The sequence below is a fragment of the Oncorhynchus tshawytscha genome, linkage group LG17 (genome assembly GCF_018296145.1).
Source record: "Oncorhynchus tshawytscha isolate Ot180627B linkage group LG17, Otsh_v2.0, whole genome shotgun sequence".
Lineage (NCBI taxonomy): Eukaryota > Metazoa > Chordata > Actinopteri > Salmoniformes > Salmonidae > Oncorhynchus > Oncorhynchus tshawytscha.
Window position 1 is genome coordinate 23,951,559 of NC_056445.1, and position 20,414 is coordinate 23,971,972.

At 42.9% G+C, this 20,414-nt stretch overlaps 1 protein-coding gene across 1 annotated transcript; it reads right to left on the bottom strand.

Annotated features, from left to right (window-relative positions):
- Positions 1 to 1,141: 1,141 nt before the first annotated feature.
- On the bottom strand, positions 1,142 to 19,683 carry LOC112233911 (sortilin). The gene is made up of 22 exons (XM_042299990.1): positions 19,652 to 19,683; positions 19,553 to 19,584; positions 18,893 to 18,951; positions 18,362 to 18,438; positions 18,165 to 18,267; positions 17,425 to 17,592; positions 16,841 to 16,914; positions 16,246 to 16,292; positions 16,015 to 16,151; positions 15,444 to 15,527; positions 13,681 to 13,741; positions 8,377 to 8,532; positions 7,800 to 7,900; positions 7,544 to 7,643; positions 5,300 to 5,474; positions 4,657 to 4,850; positions 3,700 to 3,892; positions 3,139 to 3,255; positions 2,722 to 2,848; positions 2,214 to 2,320; positions 1,940 to 2,060; positions 1,142 to 1,717 (listed from the first exon to the last, which is right to left on the bottom strand). The coding sequence occupies exons 1-22, from the start codon at positions 19,681 to 19,683 to the stop codon at positions 1,703 to 1,705; spliced, it is 2,280 nt and encodes a 759-aa protein (XP_042155924.1). The 3' UTR covers positions 1,142 to 1,702.
- Between the last annotated feature and the right edge of the window lie 731 nt (positions 19,684 to 20,414).

The following is a 20,414-nucleotide window of genomic DNA, read 5'->3' on the forward strand; positions in this document are numbered from 1 at the left end:
TTGCAATATAAATGTCCAATACATACAATTGGCTGAATAGTGAGGGGACCTCCGAAATTTAAAGTTCTGTAATAAAAGCTAAGACGCTAGTATTTGTGTAAACTTTTTAAGCAATGTAATCTGTAGGTGTCACTGAGTAGGCTGATACCCCATTTCATGGACCCAAGATCCATGGGTAAGGCTGTACATTGCAATTTAAGTATGCCTCCAATGCAATTCTTAAGTCTATATACATCCACAGTGCGATTTCAACTGAATTTTATGTTTTGTGTTAAATTGTCTTTTGTTAAATGTTTATACCAACATTATAAAACAAACTTGTTTACCATTATCTAGTCCAATTGTGGCATAATTCCACTATTTTCATCCTTTGGCATCAGTTTCAATGGGGGACTTTTATTTTGAAGGCAAACAGTCATTTTCACTTTTGTTGCTAGTGCTGTTGTTCATGACACACACTCGAAGTCATATCAGCTCTAAAGGAGGGGCAAAGCATAGACGCTAGACTTGGCAAAAGACCCTTCGGGAGAGGATATGCTACACAGCGCCCTCTTGTGTGGGGAGAGTAGTTGAATGAAAAGTGCCTCCTTCCTCCTGCACCCGGCAATCATTGATCATTATTACAAGATTGGACAAGTAAATGCAAGGGCACCATCACGTGGCTTTTACCTTTCCAATGATTTCTAATCAACGAGGAAGAAATGATGCACTTTTAAAGAATTCAAACAGGGATTTCATTTGTGGGTGATCTTGCCCAGAAAGAACAAGTAGAACCCATCGGGTGAAGCCCTAGCCCATGTAGCACATTGTACAGGTAAGCAATAAGGCAAGAAAAAAATCCATCTAGGAAGTAAAACAATTAAAGAACATAGACACTTTAGGTGAGGTGCTGACTAACAGAAGATAATCTATTCAAATACAAAACAAGTTGATAGTAATCTCTACTTGCTGTGGGATCCACTCTACATGTCAAATCAATTATATGTTATTTGTCACATGCTTCATAAACAACAGGTGTAGACTCACGGGGCCTTTTCCAACAATGCAGAGTTAAAGATAAAGGAGTAGAGAAATGAGGAATACATTTACAGTGAATAACAGATAACAGTTGATTGTTCCTGCAGAGTAAATACAGAATAACTGAGGTAATCAGGCACTTTATTTCCATTACATCGCTATTCTAACATTACTGTATTGATTTATTAGGAATGCACATTATTCAGGGCCTCATCAAAATACAGACTAGTGAACAGTGGTAATAATAATAATAATAATAATAATAAATATAGGCCATTTAGCAGACGCTTTTATCCAAATCGAGAATCCAACCCACTATCAATTGCGTTGCAAGCGCCATACAAAATTGTGCAAGTTGAAGAAAGTGTTCCACACATAAATAATATCATCAGACAGAGACAAACTGTTAATTCATGAAATACTTAAAAACAGAGCAGTGAAACTTGAAATAAACTAAATTCAACGTCTATTCTACGTTGGTTCAACCAGTGTCCAGTGTTCTTCGCTCAATAAATACCTTGGGACATCTGCATACCATCTACATGACATCTGCAATTTGTTCCTTACAAACCCTAGACATCTTTCCATTGAGATGCAACAGGTACGTAATACAACAAGTGGAATGCCATGCATCCAAATGGCCAAGCTCTGGAGATCATCGTCAAGATATTTCATCTCATGTTGTTCATTCAATAAGATCCTACAAAACGGGGGGGACAACAGAGGGAAGGTATCAATATTTTCCACATTACGTCTTGTAAATGGATCATCGTTCATTTAAAACAATTGACAGGCCAACATGACCATAACGCTGCCCTTAAATGCACAAGTTCACACACATTTAGCCTTTATGCCTTGCACACAAAATGTCCTATAAATCCTGAGTGCCTTTAGCCACCATGTTAAAGCTAATAACACTCACATCATCTGAATCCACTGGGAAGACTGATGTTCCGTTGCTACTGGCGACACTCTCTGGGTCGGCGGCAATGGAGCAGTCGTTGTCCTGAAGCTGCAGGACAGAGAAGCGATACATTGGCGCCCTGTAGGGGGCGGAGCAGAGCCACAAGGCATGTCAATATTTAGGACCAGAACGGAAGCAGGCATTTCAATATGCACTTGTACCTGAGCAGTGTGTGTCTGTGTGTGTGTGTGTGTGTTCTTGCATGCTGCGGATAAATGTGTACGAGGCTCACCTATTTCCATAGCCCATTCTCCTTACAGTATAGACAGCAGCGGCAACAGCCACCAGAATGACAATCCCTGATCCAACACAAACTACGATCAACAGCATCTTCTCTCTCTGAAATACAGACATAGCATTATCATATTTCTGGTCATAATATTCTAAACGCTATAAACCTTTATCATGTGACGCAATGCATCATCTAATATGTGGGACTGTATTTTCTGATGCGGAAGTACCCAGAGGGTGTGTAGGCTTTTGTTCCAGCACACCGCTGACACAACTGATTCAACTCATCAACCAGTTATCAAGCCATTGATTGATTGAATCAGGTGTGTTAGTACTGGGCTGGAACAAAACCCAGCTCACAATGTGTGTCTCCCGAGAATGAAGAACACTGTTACATTATGCCCAGGTAAGTCACACCTTTCACACCGTGAGCAATAACCCAAGCACACACACACTCAAAGGAGACCCACACAAGATCTCGCAGATGCACACGCACAGGTCACACTCACCGGGGTTTCAGAATATGGGCTGGCAGTGGGGGGCTGACTGGAGTTCCCACAATGCCTGTTGACTGTCTCCTTTATGAGCAGGGGAGTGAAACCTCCCTCACACTTATCACTGGGAACCTTACGGTACCTACACATGGAGACCACATGGTGAACTGTGTGTGTGTGTTTGGTTTGACTATCTTTGTGGGGACCACATTACGCCGGTCCCCACAAGGAAAAAGGTTAAAAAGGCTTAGGGGTTAAGTTTAGGGTTAGGGATACTATTAGGGTTAGGGGTTAGGAGTTAGGGTTAGGAGTTAAGGTTAGGGGTTATGGTTAGAGTTAGGGTTAGGGTCAGGAAAAATAGGATTTTCAATGGGAATCAATTGTTTGGTGCCCACAAGGATAATAAAACAAATTTGTGTGTGTCATAATTACCCCGATGTCCTAAGCTCCTCCTCCTCTCCATTTAGACACACCTCCAGGGCGTGGTCTGCAGTGTCCAGTTGTCTCATACACTCTGAACTGTTCTCATGACGATAGTAACCATAGTCACTGTTGGAAAGGAGAGACATGTTAGGCCATTTCAACCACAGACACAGCATATGCCTTGTTGGTAATGTTATGTTTGGGTCTGCGTTGACTCTGCCTTTGCCTCAAAGGCACAATTAGAGAAAAAAATACTTTTTTACTATAAATTAAGTAACAGATTGTGCCTTTAAATGGACAACTTTCAACTTCTGGTTTTCTGTATCTGAATGTATCCCTGACTAGAGGGAGAGAATGAAAACCAGGGTTGAATTTATTAGGGCACAACAAAGCATTTTTTTTTTTCATCAGACAAAAAAACGAGTGTTTCCTAAGTTCAGGTAGTTCCTTTGTTTCAGTTTGTTTTCTTCTGGTTACTACTGAATTACGACCCAGTAGTGTTACGGTCCTCCAGGACCATAACTGAATAGCCTTGTCAGTTTAGACTGGACCCCTGACAGTGTTTCTTACCATAGGTAGTCCTCTCTGGTGCAGGGGCAGGGGCTTTTCTGCCTGCTAACCACGTAGTCCCGTCCATTCCTGCAGACGGACAGCTTCCTCAGCCTCCTGAAGATCTCCTTGTAGCCCAAGACACACCCCTCTGTGGCCAAGTCCCCGCCCTCTGTGGCATGGGCCAACCACTGAACATAGTCCTGGTTACCACCTATAGGAAACCAATGTTAACCAATTTTAATTTAATTTTACCTTTATTTTACTAGGCAAGTCAGTTAAGAACAAATTCTTATTTTCAATGACGGCCTAGGAACAGTGGGTTAACTGCCTGTTCAGGGGCAGATAAATATATACTAAAATTAGCAAGTCTCTCTCCTTGTCAGCTCAGGGATTTGAACTTGCAACCTTCCGGTTACTAGTCCAACCCTCTAACCACTAGGCTACCCTGCCGCCCCGGTTAGAGAGGCTATTGAGACTTGCCAATTTTAGTATATATTTATCGATATCAGTATGTTCAATTCCGTTCCTAGTGACCCACAGGGGTGCATACCAAAGGTGGCTTGTGGAAGGATCTATAGGAGGGCAAACTCATTGTATTAGCTGGAATGGAATCAATGGAATGGTATCAAACACATCAAACATATGGAAACCACATATTTGACGACACTCTTTGGGTATTCTGACAATAGAAAGATAGCTACTGTTTCATTCCTTGTGAAATGTCTGTTGTTTGTTTAATGATTATGATCCTTGGAGATAGTATATTTGACAACAAACAAATGACTCACAGGGGGAATCTCAATCATCTTTCCTTGATTCCTCGTGACGACTCTCCTTCACCTCCTTCTCAAAAAGCATTAGAGTAGAAGATCCAAGGTTCCTCCTCTCAGACATTCTCCTCCACTGAGTTTTGACAAGGAGACGAGTAGACACAGGACACAAAGAATCAAGAAAATATAATTGAGATTCACCCACACTCTCTGGTGAGGAGACTCTGGAAGTCAATGGTGACCACCACCCACATGGGCTGGTGGTCTTCCTCGGGCCGGTAGCCCCACACGCTGATGTTCATGGTCTTGGTGCCCGGCTCGGATGTCAGGCCAGCGAAGAAGATGGGCTGCTCTGTAAAGTTGTACACCTTCCAACACTGGCCCTCATCTGTGGAGAACCTGGGTTGATGCACAATGACATACATGGTCGTTTTCAGTAGTGCACAGAGTCACAAAACGCTTTGCAACGGAAAACTAAAACAAGCCTTTCTATTGGACAAAGTTAAGGTTGATTTCTTTCGTTTGGTGCCTAATGAATACGGCCCTGTATAAACATCTGAATGTGAACGTGCAAGCACACACACACACGCATGAAGTACACAGTATTAAAACACACACATACAGAGTTACCGGATAGTGGACTGCTTAGACACATTCACAACTTCATAGGGAGAGAAGAGCGGATAGACACACACACTCCATAGTCAAACACAGACACAGACACACACACACAAAACACTCAGAGGATGTCGCTTGGGTGGGGGTGTGAATAAAAAGCATCTTTCTTACAGCCAATCTTTCTACATGCCACTGACTGTGTGTGTGTGCGTGCGTTTGGTGTTCAGTACTTGATGGTGTTGATTTGGCCGTCCATGGGGTGGGCCTCCACAGCCACGACGAGCCCCCCAGCGTCCAGGATGCTGTAGTGATGGGGCCCCCTCAGGGAACCCCTCCACTTGTACCCCCCGTCCTCCGACACGTACACGTCAGGCCGTGTTGACGAGATGGAGTCCCCCACACTGCCTGACCGGTCAAAGGTCATAGAAAGGTCACACACATTCTGGGACAGCTAGAGGGTGGGGGATGTGTCCGAAAGCATGTTTTATCTGTCAGTCATCCGGTCCCAAATGTCTTCCTACCCCTCCAATGTTTTCTGACATGAAGGGCCTGGATAGAGATAACCAGTGTAGTGGAGAAGCTTTCACCATACTGATCTCACATTACTGATCTGCAAACATTAAATGGTAAGGGAACGAATGGGGACCGGGCATACAGTGCCTTGCGAAAGTATTCGGCCCCCTTGAACTTTGCGACCTTTTGCTACATTTCAGGCTTCAAACATAAAGATATAAAACTTTTTTGTGAAGAATCAACAACAAGTGGGACACAATCATGAAGTGGAACGACATTTATTGGATATTTCAAACTTTTTTAACAAATCAAAAACTGAAAAATTGGGCATGCAAAATTATTCAGCCCCCTTAAGTTAATACTTTGTAGCGCCACCTTTTGCTGCGATTACAGCTGTAAGTCGCTTGGGGTATGTCACTATCAGTTTTGCACATCGAGAGACTGAAATTTTTTCCCATTCCTCCTTGCAAAACAGCTCGAGCTCAGTGAGGTTGGATGGAGAGCATTTGTGAACAGCAGTTTTCAGTTCTTTCCACAGATTCTCGATTGGATTCAGGTCTGGACTTTGACTTGGCCATTCTAACACCTGGATATGTTTATTTTTGAACCATTCCATTGTAGATTTTGCTTTATGTTTTGGATCATTGTCTTGTTGGAAGACAAATCTCCGTCCCAGTCTCAGGTCTTTTGCAGACTCCATCAGGTTCTCTTCCAGAATGGTCCTGTATTTGGCTCCATCCATCTTCCCATCAATTTTAACCATCTTCCCTGTCCCTGCTGAAGAAAAGCAGGCCCAAACCATGATGTTGCCACCACCATGTTTGACAGTGGGGATGGTGTGTTCAGAATGATGAGCTGTGTTGCTTTTACGCCAAACATAACATTTTGCATTGTTGCCAAAAAGTTCAATTTTGGTTTCATCTGACCAGAGCACCTTCTTCCACATGTTTGGTGTGTCTCCCAGGTGGCTTGTGGCAAACTTTAAACAACACATTTTATGGATATCTTTAAGAAATGGCTTTCTTCTTGCCACTCTTCCATAAAGGCCAGATTTGTGCAATATACGACTGATTGTTGTCCTATGGACAGAGTCTCCCACCTCAGCTGTAGATCTCTGCAGTTCATCCAGAGTGATCATGGGCCTCTTGGCTGCATCTCTGATCAGTCTTCTCCTTGTATGAGCTGAAAGTTTAGAGGGACGGCCAGGTCTTGGTAGATTTGCAGTGGTCTGATACTCCTTCCATTTCAATATTATCGCTTGCACAGTGCTCCTTGGGATGTTTAAAGCTTGGGAATTTTTTTTGTATCCAAATCCAGCTTTAAACTTCTTCACAACAGTATCTCGGACCTGCCTGGTGTGTTCCTTGTTCTTCATGATGCTCTCTGCGCTTTTAACGGACCTCTGAGACTATCACAGTGCAGGTGCATTTATACGGAGACTTGATTACACACAGGTGGATTGTATTTATCTTCATTAGTCATTTAGGTCAACATTGGATCATTCAGAGATCCTCACTGAACTTCTGGAGAGAGTTTGCTGCACTGAAAGTAAAGGGGCTGAATAATTTTGCACGCCCAATTTTTCAGTTTTTGATTTGTTAAAAAAGTTTGAAATATCCAATAAATGTGGTTCCACTTCATGATCGTGTCCCACTTGTCGTTGATTCTTCACAAAAAAATACAGTTTTATATCTTTATGTTTGAAGCCTGAAATGTGGCAAAAGGTCGCAAAGTTCAAGGGGGCCGAATACTTTCGCAAGGCACTGTATATAGTGCACTATATATGGGATCAGCTATTTGTAGTGATGACCGAATTATTAGGGGCGGAAGAATTTCCTGTGTAGACTATTCAAGATTCCCTACAATGCTAAATGTAGTGCACAACATCCTGTACACTACGGTAATACAGAAGTTTCACAATGCAACATGTCTTTGATATGTATGATTGACAGTTTGGTTACCGTGGGCGATGACAAGGCCAACGGCAGTGGGGTCAGAGAGAGGCAGCATGGGAGTGATGCCGTTGTAGCGACTGTATTCACCGTGGATGTGCAAGTTACACTGTCACAAACACACCACACACACGCACACACACACGCACATGCACACACACACACACACACACAAGAATCCAGTGTTCACAATCATATAATAAGCATCAACATACTCTACTCGAGACACTTAATTGTCAGAGGAGGGAATGAAGTTAGTTCTCACATCATTTCTTGAATCCACACCACACTCAACATTCTGGGGCTTGTTGAGGAGTGTCCACTCTCCCCCTCGGTTAAATGAAATGACTGTCCGAATGCGGCCGTCTGTCAAAAACAATACCCAGGAAAAAACGTTTTAGTTTGGATTAGTAATTAGTCATTCGATTAGTAATTGTCATATTTCTGCCACTAAAAAATACTTGCATTCACACTTTAATCAGCAAGTTGAACCCCCCCCCATAAACTACATGCATTTTATATTGGACAAGTTCAGGTATCAATCAATCAAATGTATTTACAAAGCCCTTTTAACATTGGCAGTTGTCACTAAGTGCTTAAACAGAAACCAGGCCTAAAACCCCAAACAGCAAGCCATGCAGATGTAGAAGCACGGTGGCTTGGAAAAACTCCCAAGAAAGGCCAGAACCATTTGAAGAAACCTAGAGAGGAAGCAGGCTCTGAGGGGTGGCCAGTCCTCTTCTGGCTGTGACGGGTGTAGATTATAAGAGTCCCTCCCCGTTTCGAACTGTTAATGTTCCTAAAGAATACGACCCAGATTGTGTTGATGCGTAGTTGCGTACCCTCCTCCAGTATGTTGGTGAGGTACACTCCTCTCATGGAGGTGACGTTGGTGAAGTCGCTCTTCCCTTCCCCACCAAACAGGTGGCGCTCTAGAGATTTAGAGTACAGGATGCCCCGGTCATCTGATGTGTACACCGTCCCAAAGTAGCTTTCCTCTGGAGGATAGAAGACAGTAGAGTATGGTACAATAGAATAGAAAGTCAATATAATCAAACAGTTTAATATACAGTGCCTTGCGAAAGTATTCGGCCCCCTTGAACTTTGCGACCTTTTGCCACATTTCAGGCTTCAAACATAAAGATATAAAACTGTATTTTTTTTGTGAAGAATCAACAACAAGTGGGACACAATCATGAAGTGGAACAACATTTATTGGATATTTCAAACTTTTTTAACAAATCAAAAACGGAAAAATTGGGCGTGCAAAATTATTCAGCCCCCTTAAGTTCATACTTTGTAGCGCCACCTTTTGCTGCGATTACAGCTGTAAGTCGCTTGGGGTATGTCTCTATCAGTTTTGCACATCGAGAGACTGAAATTTTTTCCCATTCCTCCTTGCAAAACAGCTCGAGCTCAGTGAAGTTGGATGGAGAGCATTTGTGAACTGCAGTTTTCAGTTCTTTCCACAGATTCTCGATTGGATTCAGGTCTGGACTTTGACTTGGCCATTCTAACACCTGGATATGTTTATTTTTGAACCATTCCATTGTAGATTTTGCTTTATGTTTTGGATCATTGTCTTGTTGGAAGACAAATCTCCGTCCCAGTCTCAGGTCTTTTGCAGACTCCATCAGGTTTTCTTCCAGAATGGTCCTGTATTTGGCTCCATCCATCTTCCCATCAATTTTAACCATCTTCCCTGTCCCTGCTGAAGAAAAGCAGGCCCAAACCATGATGCTGCCACCACCATGTTTGACAGTGGGGATGGTGTGTTCAGGGTGAGGCGCTGTGTTGCTTTTACGCCAAACATAACGTTTTGCATTGTTGCCTAAAAGTTCCATTTTGGTTTCATCTGACCAGAGCACCTTCTTCCACATGTTTGGTGTGTCTCCCAGGTGGCTTGTGGCAAACTTTAAACAACACTTTTTATGGATATCTTTAAGAAATGGCTTTCTTCTTGCCACTCTTCCATAAAGGCCAGATTTGTGCAATATTCGACTGATTGTTGTCCTATGGACAGAGTCTCCCACCTCAGCTGTAGATCTCTGCAGTTCATCCAGAGTGATCATGGGCCTCTTGGCTGCATCTCTGATCAGTCTTCTCCTTGTATGAGCTGAAAGGTTAGAGGGACGGCCAGGTCTTGGTAGATTTGCAGTGGTCTGATACTCCTTCCATTTCAATATTATCGCTTGCACAGTGCTCCTTGGGATGTTTAAAGCTTGGGAAAATCGTTTTGTATCCAAATCCGGCTTTAAACTTCTTCACAACAGTATCTCGGACCTGCCTGGTGTGTTCCTTGTTCTTCATGATGCTCTCTGCGCTTTTAACGGACCTCTGAGACTATCACAGTGCAGGTGCATTTATACGGAGACTTGATTACACACAGGTGGATTGTATTTATCATCATTAGTCATTTAGGTCAACATTGGATCATTCAGAGATCCTCACTGAACTTCTGGAGAGAGTTTGCTGCACTGAAAGTAAAGGGGCTGAATAATTTTTCACGCCCAATTTTTCAGTTTTTGATTTGTTAAAAAAGTTTGAAATATCCAATAAATGTGTTTCCACTTCATGATCGTGTCCCACTTGTTGTTGATTCTTCACAAAAAAATACAGTTTTATATCTTTATGTTTGAAGCCTGAAATGTGGCAAAAGGTCGCAAAGTTCAAGGGGGCCGAATACTTTCGCAAGGCACTGTAGAAGGAATAGTCATTTATTATTACTCTATCCCAACCCCATGAGACAACACACACACGGATGGAAGAAATACAGTGTCTTCTGTAGGCTTGGGAACAAACCCAACTGTGCTGACACAGCCCTCTATGAGTCGGCATAGTGATGAGGGGCTGTAAACATCAATAAATGGTGTCAAGAACCCTCCTGACATCAAAGATGTAGAAACAACTTACGTCAGCACTTAGTGGTAAATAGTTTGCATATGACATACTGGCCTTAAAATCCCTTTATACCATGTGTTGCTGTGTGTGTGTGTGTGTGTGTGTGTGTGTGTGTGTGTGTGTGTGTGTGTGTGTGTGTGTGTGTACCCTGTACCCTGATACCCAGAGCTGTGTCTGCTGTTATTCTAGCCTATCAATGTGTCTATCTACCTCAAACCTTCCCCCACTCAGATAAAACCCCTCCTTCTTATCTTCTCCATTCAGCTGAGTGGCACAAACGCCTCGGCCCTCCACCCATAGACACCTACTGTATGCACTGACACAGAAGACACACACAGACACACACAGCCTGTATGATCGGATGATTTGTCAGCAATACTGAGAACTTGTGAAACCAGTCATTCCTCTTTCTCTCTAACAAACTCAAGCTTTTCCATTGCAGCAAGCAGGGTAGTAGAACTGATACAGACATATCAGGATTAGAGTTAGTAGGACTGAGACAGACATATCAGGGTTAGTAGGACTGAGACAGACATATCAGGATTAGAGTTAGTAGGACTGAGACAGACATATCAGGGTTAGTATAACTGAGACAGACATATCAGGGTTAGTAGAACTGAGACAGACATATCAGGGGTAGTATAACTGAGACAGACATATCAGAGGTTAGACAGTTAGTAGGACTGAGACAGACATATCAGGGTTAGAGTTAGTAGGACTGAGACAGGCATATCAGTATTAGAGTTAGTAGGACTGAGACAGACATATCAGGGTTAGTAGAACTGAGACAGACATATCAGGGTTAGTATAACTGAGACAGACATATCAGGGTTAGAGTTAGTAGGACTGAGACAGACATATCAGGGTTAGAGTTAGTAGGACTGAGACAGGCATATCAGGATTAGAGTTAGTAGGACTGAGACAGACATATCAGGGTTAGTAGAACTGAGACAGACATATCAGGGTTAGAGTTAGTAGGACTGAGACAGACATATCAGGGTTAGTAGAACTGAGACAGACATATCAGGGTTAGAGTTAGTAGGACTGAGACAGACATATCAGGATTAGTAGGACTGAGACAGACATATCAGGGTTAGCATAACTGAGACAGACATATCAGGGTTAGTAGGACTGAGACAGACATATCAGGGTTAGTAGGACTGAGACAGACATATCAGGGTTAGTAGGACTGAGACAGACATATCAGGGTTAGAGTTAGTAGAACTGAGAGAGACATATCCCGGATAGAATTAGTAGAACAGAGACAGACAAATCAGGATTAGAGTTAGTAGGACTGAGACAGACATATCAGGGTTAGTAGAACTGAGACATACATATCAGGATTAGAGTTACTAGGACTGAGACAGACATATCCTGGTTAGAGTTAGCAGAACTGAGACAGACATATCAGAGTTAGTAGGACTGAGACAGACATATCAGGGTTAGTATAACTGAGACAGACATATCAGGGTTAGTAGGACTGAGACAGACATATCAGGGTTAGTAGGACTGAGACAGACATATCAGGGTTAGTAGGACTGAGACAGACATATCAGGGTTAGTAGAACTGATACAGACATATCAGGACTAGTAGAACTGAGACAGACATATCAGGATTAGAGTTAGTAGGACTGAGACAGACATATCAGGGTTAGTAGAACTGAGACAGACAGATCAGGATTAGAGTTAGTAGGACTGAGACAGACATATCAGGATTAGAGTTAGTAGGACTGAGACAGACATATCAGGATTAGAGTTAGTAGGACTGAGACAGACATATCAGGGTTAGTAGGACTGAGACAGACATATCAGGGTTAGTAGGACTGAGACAGACATATCAGGGTTAGTAGAACTGATACAGACATATCAGGACTAGTAGAACTGAGACAGACATATCAGGATTAGAGTTAGTAGGACTGAGACAGACAAATCAGGATTAGAGTTAGTAGGACTGAGACAGACATATCAGGGTTAGCAGGACTGGGACAGGCATATCAAGGTTAGAGTTAGTAGAACTGAGACAGACATATCAGGGTTAGTAGAACTGAGACAGACATATCAGGGTCAGTATAACTGAGACAGGCATATCAAGGTTAGAGTTAGTAGAACTGAGACAGACATATCAGGGTTAGAGTTAGTAGGACTGAGACAGGCATATCAGTATTAGAGTTAGTAGGACTGAGACAGACATATCAGGGTTAGTAGAACTGAGACAGACATATCAGGATTAGAGTTAGTAGGACTGAGAGAGACATATCCCGGATAGAGTTAGTAGGACTGAGACAGACATATCAGGATTAGAGTTAGTAGGACTGAGACAGACATATCAGGATTAGAGTTAGTAGGACTGAGACAGACATATCAGGATTAGAGTTAGTAGGACTGAGACAGACATATCAGGGTTAGTATAACTGAGACAGACATATCAGGGTTAGTATAACTGAGACAGATATATCAGGGTTAGAGTTACTAGGACTGAGACAGACATATCCTGGTTAGAGTTAGCAGAACTGAGACAGACATATCAGGGTTAGTATAACTGAGACAGACATATCAGGGTTAGTATAACAGGACTGAGACAGACAGATCAGGATTAGAGTTAGTAGGACTGAGACAGACATATCAGGGTTAGTAGAACTGAGACAGACATATCAGGATTAGAGTTACTAGGACTGAGACAGACATATCCTGGTTAGAGTTAGCAGAACTGAGACAGACATATCAGGGTTAGTATAACTGAGACAGACATATCAGGGTTAGTATAACTGAGACAGATATATCAGGGTTAGAGTTAGTAGAACTGAGACAGACATATCAGGGTTATAGTTAGCAGAACTGAGACAGACATATCAGGGTTAGTATAACTGAGACAGACATATCAGGGTTAGTATAACTGAGACAGACATATCAGGGTTAGAGTTAGTAGACCTGAGACAGACATATCAGGGTTAGTAGAACTGAGAGAGCCATAGATCTAGATGAGATAGATGTACAGTTCCAGACACGATCGCTGCTGAGCAAAATACATGAGTAAACTTTAATGTTTGATCTAAAGACGGATCCATGTGGCTCATATGTCCTTTGTCTATACTTGAAAAGCATGTGTGAGTGTGTGAGTTAGAATGTGTGAAAGAGAGAGAGGGAGAGAATGTGAGATAGAAACAGAGACTAGAGTGTGTGCGTGTGACAGAGTGTGTGTAAGATGTGTGTAAGACGATGAAGTTCACTCCTTTCCCCTACAGTACCTCCTGGATTGTCCACATGCATGAAAATCATGTCCTCATCCCCATCCAGAACTGAGTAGAACTGGAAACACACACACACATGTATACAGGTGAGAAAATGAATCATTAAGACATGTGTGGAACCGTTTGCGTTATTGTAATGCCTCCCCCAATTAGCTGTGTGTGTGTGTGTGTGTGTGTGTGTGTGTGTGTGTGTGTGTGTGTGTGTGTGTGTGTGTGTGTGTGTGTGTGTGTGTGTGTGTGTGTGTGTGTTTGTGTGTTCTCCCATTTCTAAGCCTTTAATCATCGTGAGAGTATATCTTTGTTTCTGTCTCGTCAGCAAGATACAGTTTGGGAGGGAGTTGAGGGAGAGAGAGGAGAGCAGGGGATGGTATGTGTGTGTGTCTTTGTCTGTGGCAAGACCAGGTGTGTGCATCTGTCGTTACGTTATGTGTTGTAATGGAAAGTTGCCAAACGGTCTCCTCCTGATATGAGTAAACGTCTTCCAAACCCCTACTTCCTCTTTCAAGAGCTTCTAGACCAGACCCTTGGTGACAGTTACGATATCTTGTAGTTACTTTGTCACAATGTGGTTTTTAATCTGTACTATGTCTTGTCAATTGTTGTGACAGATTCTTTACCGTGTACTTGACGAAATGCTGTCACCCTGATCTGGAATTTTGAGATATTTTAAAATGAATTTATGGCAGGGGGACAGATAGAGGGACAGAGACAGAGGGACAGGGGGAACAGAGAGACAGGAGAAGACAGGGACAGGAAGACAACAGTACAGAGGAACAGGAGAGATGGACAAGGGTAGGATTGTGGCGGTCATGACATTTTTTCAGACGGAGATTGTCAAGCAAATAGCTGCCAGTCTCACGGTTAATGAACGTTATTAATTGTATTATTTTATAGTATGAAGAATACAATCAAACATAGATTCATAAAATAGAAAGGATCTTTTCTCCAAACGATTTCAAAGGAAGCGCGCACATGCTGCTATTCTGTGTTGAGTGGTTAACAAAGAAACTGGTCCTCCTATATGCTTCATTTAGAGTTATTTAATGCAACTTTAGTTGTGACACAAACGTTGGGCTATATGTTCAGATTTCTATACATTCTAAGGCTGTATGATGCGACTCTAATATTGATTTGAAAAATAGTTGCATGAAAGGCACGAGCTCTTATTTGTTTATTGTTCAAGCTACACACACTTCATCAGTCTCTCATTCACAATTTGACAAGCACTTGATAGTTTTCTAACCAGGCCTCAAATTTCCCGGCGGCAACCCCCTTTGTGTGGCCGTAATGTCCCCTAAAAAATCCATGCCTTTGTGGCCAAAGTGGCCGCTGTGCCCTTTGGCTGAATATAATAATTATAATTCCCTTCTCCCAGCTGCTGTGCTCACCTCTCACTCACATGGCTCTCTCAGATATCTACATTTTTAATATCCAATGCCCGTCACGTGATCGGGCCTTCTCACAGGCATTTCAGCTAAGAAGTAGGATACAAGTGAATGAAGACAGACACATAGGGGGACGCAACTCCGAATTCAGGTGTGGTGGTAATACGGTTACCATAATAGCCATAGACAGGGGACAATAGAATGAAGTGAGGACTGAGGGGACATAGTGGGGTACAGAGGGACATAATGGACAGACAGACAGACAGACAGACAGACAGACAGACAGACAGACAGACAGACAGACAGACAGACAGACAGACAGACAGACAGACAGACAGACAGACAGACAGACAGACAGACAAGAGCCTGTCCTACCTGCTCAGTGGAGGCGGAGGGGAGCTGGGCCTTGTTGAATTGGTCCCCTTGGTCTGAGGACACATAGATGACACGTGGGGCTCCCTAGGAGAGAATCACTTAGTCACAACACAAATCTAACCAAGGCTCCCTGGGAGAGAATCACTTAGTCACAACACAGATCTAGCCAAGGCTCCCTGGGAGAGAATCACTTAGTCACAACACAGATCTAACCAAGCAAGAATCACAATGTGGTGTAGGACTGTTGACTGACTGGACCAATGAAAGGCAGAGTGAGTGGAAATAACACAGAATAACACAGAGTGTAAATGATTGTATATGTCAGCTTATATGTTGATACCCGTGTGTGTGTGTGTGTGTGTGTGTGTGTGTGTGTGTGTGTGTGTGTGTGTGTGCTTGCATGTGTGTGTGTGTGTGTGTGTGTGTGTGTGTGTGTGTGTGTGTGTGTGTGTGTGTGTGTGTGTGTGTGTGTGTGTGTGTGTGTGTGTGTGTGTGTGTGTGTGCATGTATGTGTACGCTTGCTTGCGTGTGTGTGTGTGTGTGTTTGGTTGCATCAGTGTGTGTGTCTCACCAGTGTCTCTATGACTGAGGTGAAGAGGAAGCCTCCTACATAGCCAAAGGAGAAGATGCTGTGTGCCACGGTGGTGAACGTCTTCCCCAGGTCTTCTGTCCTCTTTAGGAACAGCTCTCCTCTTCTGTCTGCCTCCACTAACGACACAACACATTACTAGACCAGCGCCCAAACAGAAGAAAACAAACTTGTTGCTACGGTGTGTACTAATGAATACGACCCCGCTCTCACCTGTTCCTTTGGGACTGAAGCTGAAGAAGAGAGTGATGCCGGAGCCCCTGGCAAAATAAGGAGAGAGAGAGAGAGAGAGAGAGAGAGAGAAAGAGAGAGAGAGAGACCCAGTTAATAATCATATTTATTACATGTTGTTACTTTTTATTACATAGGGGCAAATCCTATAACTTACACTCAAGTCATTTTCACTTAGGCTCCCATTGATTGATATCAATGCATGACTAAGTGAAAATGTACCTTTAGGGACTTAACAAATAGGAGCTTCTCACTCCTACCAGACACACTATAGTTGCCACCAGACCTGGGCTAAACATTCCAATTCAGTCAAACAACAGACAACAGACTGTAGACATGTGTGCTTTATGAGCTCTGTGTGTTTACTACATTGATGTATTGAAGTCAGTATTTAGATTGAACACGACACACCTCCTCTCTTTGTCTGGGCATGGCTGATCAAACTGAGCTCTGTGTGTGTGTGTGTGTGTGTGTGTGTGTGTGTGTGTGTGTGTGTGTGTGTGTGTGTGTGTGTGTGTGTGTGTGTGTGTGTGTGTGTGTGTGTGTGTGTGTGTGTGTATGCCCCGTTTGTTCTCACCACGTGAAAGATTGTGTTCCTTCGTGAACCTTTTTCCACACAGTCCCAAAGTCCAGAGAAAGCCACAGGCCACCCTGCAAGTGAAAAAAGCATAGGAGAATGTGTATTTAATGCTGGAATATGTAACTTTTTGGGCAACCCGACCAAATTCCCATAGAAATGTGAGTTATAGATCTGTAATTCTCATTGAAAGCAAGTCTAAGAAGTGGTAGATCTGTTTTATCTGTGCTATTACTATGCCTTCTGTTATTAAGTTTAGGTCTTGCATCTTTTACTTTTGGTTTTGTACACCAGCTTCAAATAGCTGAAAATACAATATTTTTGGTTATGGAAAATATATTTCTCAGCGGTTTAGATGATTCTCTACACTATACTTGCTTGTTTTGTCACATAAACTGAAATTAGGTTAACTATTATATTTTTTTCTACCAGTGATTTTTACAAGTGGCACCTTTATGTACTGTATGTATGTACTGTATGTGTGTGTATTTGTGTGTGTATGTGCCGTGTGTGATCATGTGTGCGTATGTGTGAGGTGAGTGTGATCACAAAGAGATAAAGAGCATGTTTGTTTATTTACTCACATCTATGCTGATGACCACTAAGTACTCGGGATTCAAGAAGTGGAAGGTGATTGGCTGGGCCGGGTGAAAAGGCAACTGGACAGACTTAAACGACACTCCGGCATCAGTTGAGGTAAAGATGACGCCACCGGGGTTGTCCAAAACCGGTATGTCTGCAGTCAGAATCACCTGTCAATCAGAACAAGCACCATACGTTATGGAAGGTTGCCTTAATGTGCATCTCAATAGTCTAAACTGGCTTCCTCCACTTGTCTCCTCTATTGTCTTCATATAAATCACCTCCCCCAACATAAAACTATGAGGCCTCATCCTGGGGTGTATTCATTAGATGCAAAACAGACAAAAGCAAACTGCAACAGACCTGAATTTGTCCAATAAGAAACGCTTGCTTTTGTTTCTGAACATTTTCTGTTGCAAATTGTTTTGCTACGTTGTGCCCTAATGGATACCACCCTGTTGTGGTTGTTTAGGTGCAATGGGTTTGGTGGTTTTGTTGTTCTCACTGTCTAGTCTTCACACCAGTGTTCTGAGCAGCGTGACCACAGTGGCATGTGGAGGAGAGTGTTGAAACTGAGCTGTGGTGGCTCAAGCTGATTGGACAGCAAGAACCAAGACGGCTGACGTGTCTGCACATGTACGCCAGACAGTCACAAACACACACACATACACACAGACACACACACAGACTGTCATCAGCCAGAATGCTTTCCTGCATGTACACTTGTGATCAGGCAGCTTACCTGTTGAGAGTTCCCTGGTCCAGCCTGAAGTCCAAATTCCTTCCTTATGAAGGTGTTATTGATGAGATGAGAAATATCATGGAAAGACTTGCCATAGTCTGCACTGAGAGGGGAGTGTAACGTGCCAAAATGTCAGAACACTGGCTCGGTTCATCTAGAGACACAAACAGACAGACATATTGCCACCATCCACTAACCTGCGGTACAATCGTGAAGAACCGCCCTCGAAGAAGGAATCTAGAGGAGCACTGATTGTAGACAACACCAAGATTACCTGGTGGGACACAAATGAACACTTGGCTAAACTTCACCATGACTGTACTATTACCAGTTTATGCAGTTAGCAATTCCCATTTATCCACCCGTCACTACAAGCAATCACTCAATCACTCACTCAGTCACTCACTCAATCAATCACTCAATCAACAAATCAATAAATTAACCAATCACTCAATCAACCAAATTAAAAAACTATTGTCAAAGGTTTAAAAGGTTTCCTCTCTCCTCGTCCCCTTTCCTTTCCTTCATCTGCATCGGTGTGAGAGAACTGGACAGGTGAAAGCAAATGATCACGTTGCCTCACTGTCTGGTTACCGCAGGAGAAAGAGAGGAAACGAGGGGAGGAAGCTACTCCAGCGTACTGAGCTGCACCCCTTTCAGATGCACCCAATGAGTGATGATGACAATGATGCTACATCCATCATCCATTAAGTGACGACCATACGTACCCCTGTCCCGTCTCCAACCCATGTGACAGTAAAACTGGAGCCATCGTCACCATGAAACCCTGTCTGAAGGAAGAGAGAGAAAGAAAGACAGAGAGTGAAAGAGAGAGAGACAGAGAGAGTGAAAGAGAGAGAGAGAGAGAGAGAGAGAGAGAGAGAGAGAGACATAAGATGAGGGACAGTGTCTGACGGACCAACCAACCTGCACATGTCCTCTATGCTTATTGTTATTATTCAATGCATGGTTATTTTTACCCTTGGTTATTTTTGTTACTGTTGTCCAGTTGACAATATCAATTATTATTAATTATGTAAATATTGTAAATCTCCAAAGAAAGCTTTGACACATTGTCACGTCATACCAGTAAAGCAAATTGAATTGAGAAAGAGAGCGAGTGAGACTCAACTTAATCTTTTTCCTCACATACACCCATAACATCACACCTTCAGAGCTGATGAACCTAGTGACAATCCAAGTAGCCCTACCCTCAAAAACCCCAAGTAGCCCAACACAAAATCATTAATAATGCAAGCATTAATCATCATGATGACATATTATGATACATTTGCATTCATTTATGCAATGGCAAAAGAAAAACTGCGGTGTTGATGCTATAGTAATTGATAAATTACGTCAAAAACAGCACTGATATATGCTCTCACCTCGTGTGTATTTTGATCCAACACCCGGTGTTCTAATGGTGTGAGAGGGAGTTTACAAGCGGTGAAAGTGGGTCTTGGAGAAGCTGTGGTATCCCTTACTGGCCGTGAGAGGACTTGGCGTTGGTCCCCATCTTGCTGAGTCTGATGGAAAGACACCGTTCTCCTGTTTCGTTGCTCTTTGCACTGACCCCTCACACCCAGAAGAAGCAAGCATGCCCCCCCGAGGACCAAAAGTCTCCAAGTCATTTTGATGTGGTGGGCTAAATAACGGTAAAATCCTAAATCCCACAGTTCGGGTCGGGTATTACAGACTAGCACTGCCTGTCGCTTCAGGTGACAAATGACAAGTGTCGCACTTGAATGGATGGGGGCGGAGAAACACATGTTTGACGAGTCATTTACCTAAATTCTGCTGCCAGTGGATATATCAACGGTTGTTCGCCCCCATGCCGCATCCAAGTGATGTCCATACATATATAGGCTACAAAACCTCCTTCACATCAGCCACTGTAACGCCTTTGCAAATACTAATAGTAAGCTAAGCCTATAGCAGCCTATGACTCAATGTTACCGCTATAGTAGCTATAGGCTAAATTCCCTGTAGCATAACAAGTCATTTATGTATTACAAGTGTGAGAAAAGTATCTCCCACCATAGCAACCTATCTACAGTGGTCTGCAAAGTATTACTACATAGAACTAAGCAACCTACCTAATAGATGTAATGTCATCAGCAACTATTTATGCGCTTCTCCCTTGTCCGGCAGACAGTGAAACAACTGCTCCAACACCGCGAGATGACGCAGTTGGCCTATAAGAGAACACTGTAGCCACTCGTACCAATTACTTTTGTGATCTTTCTT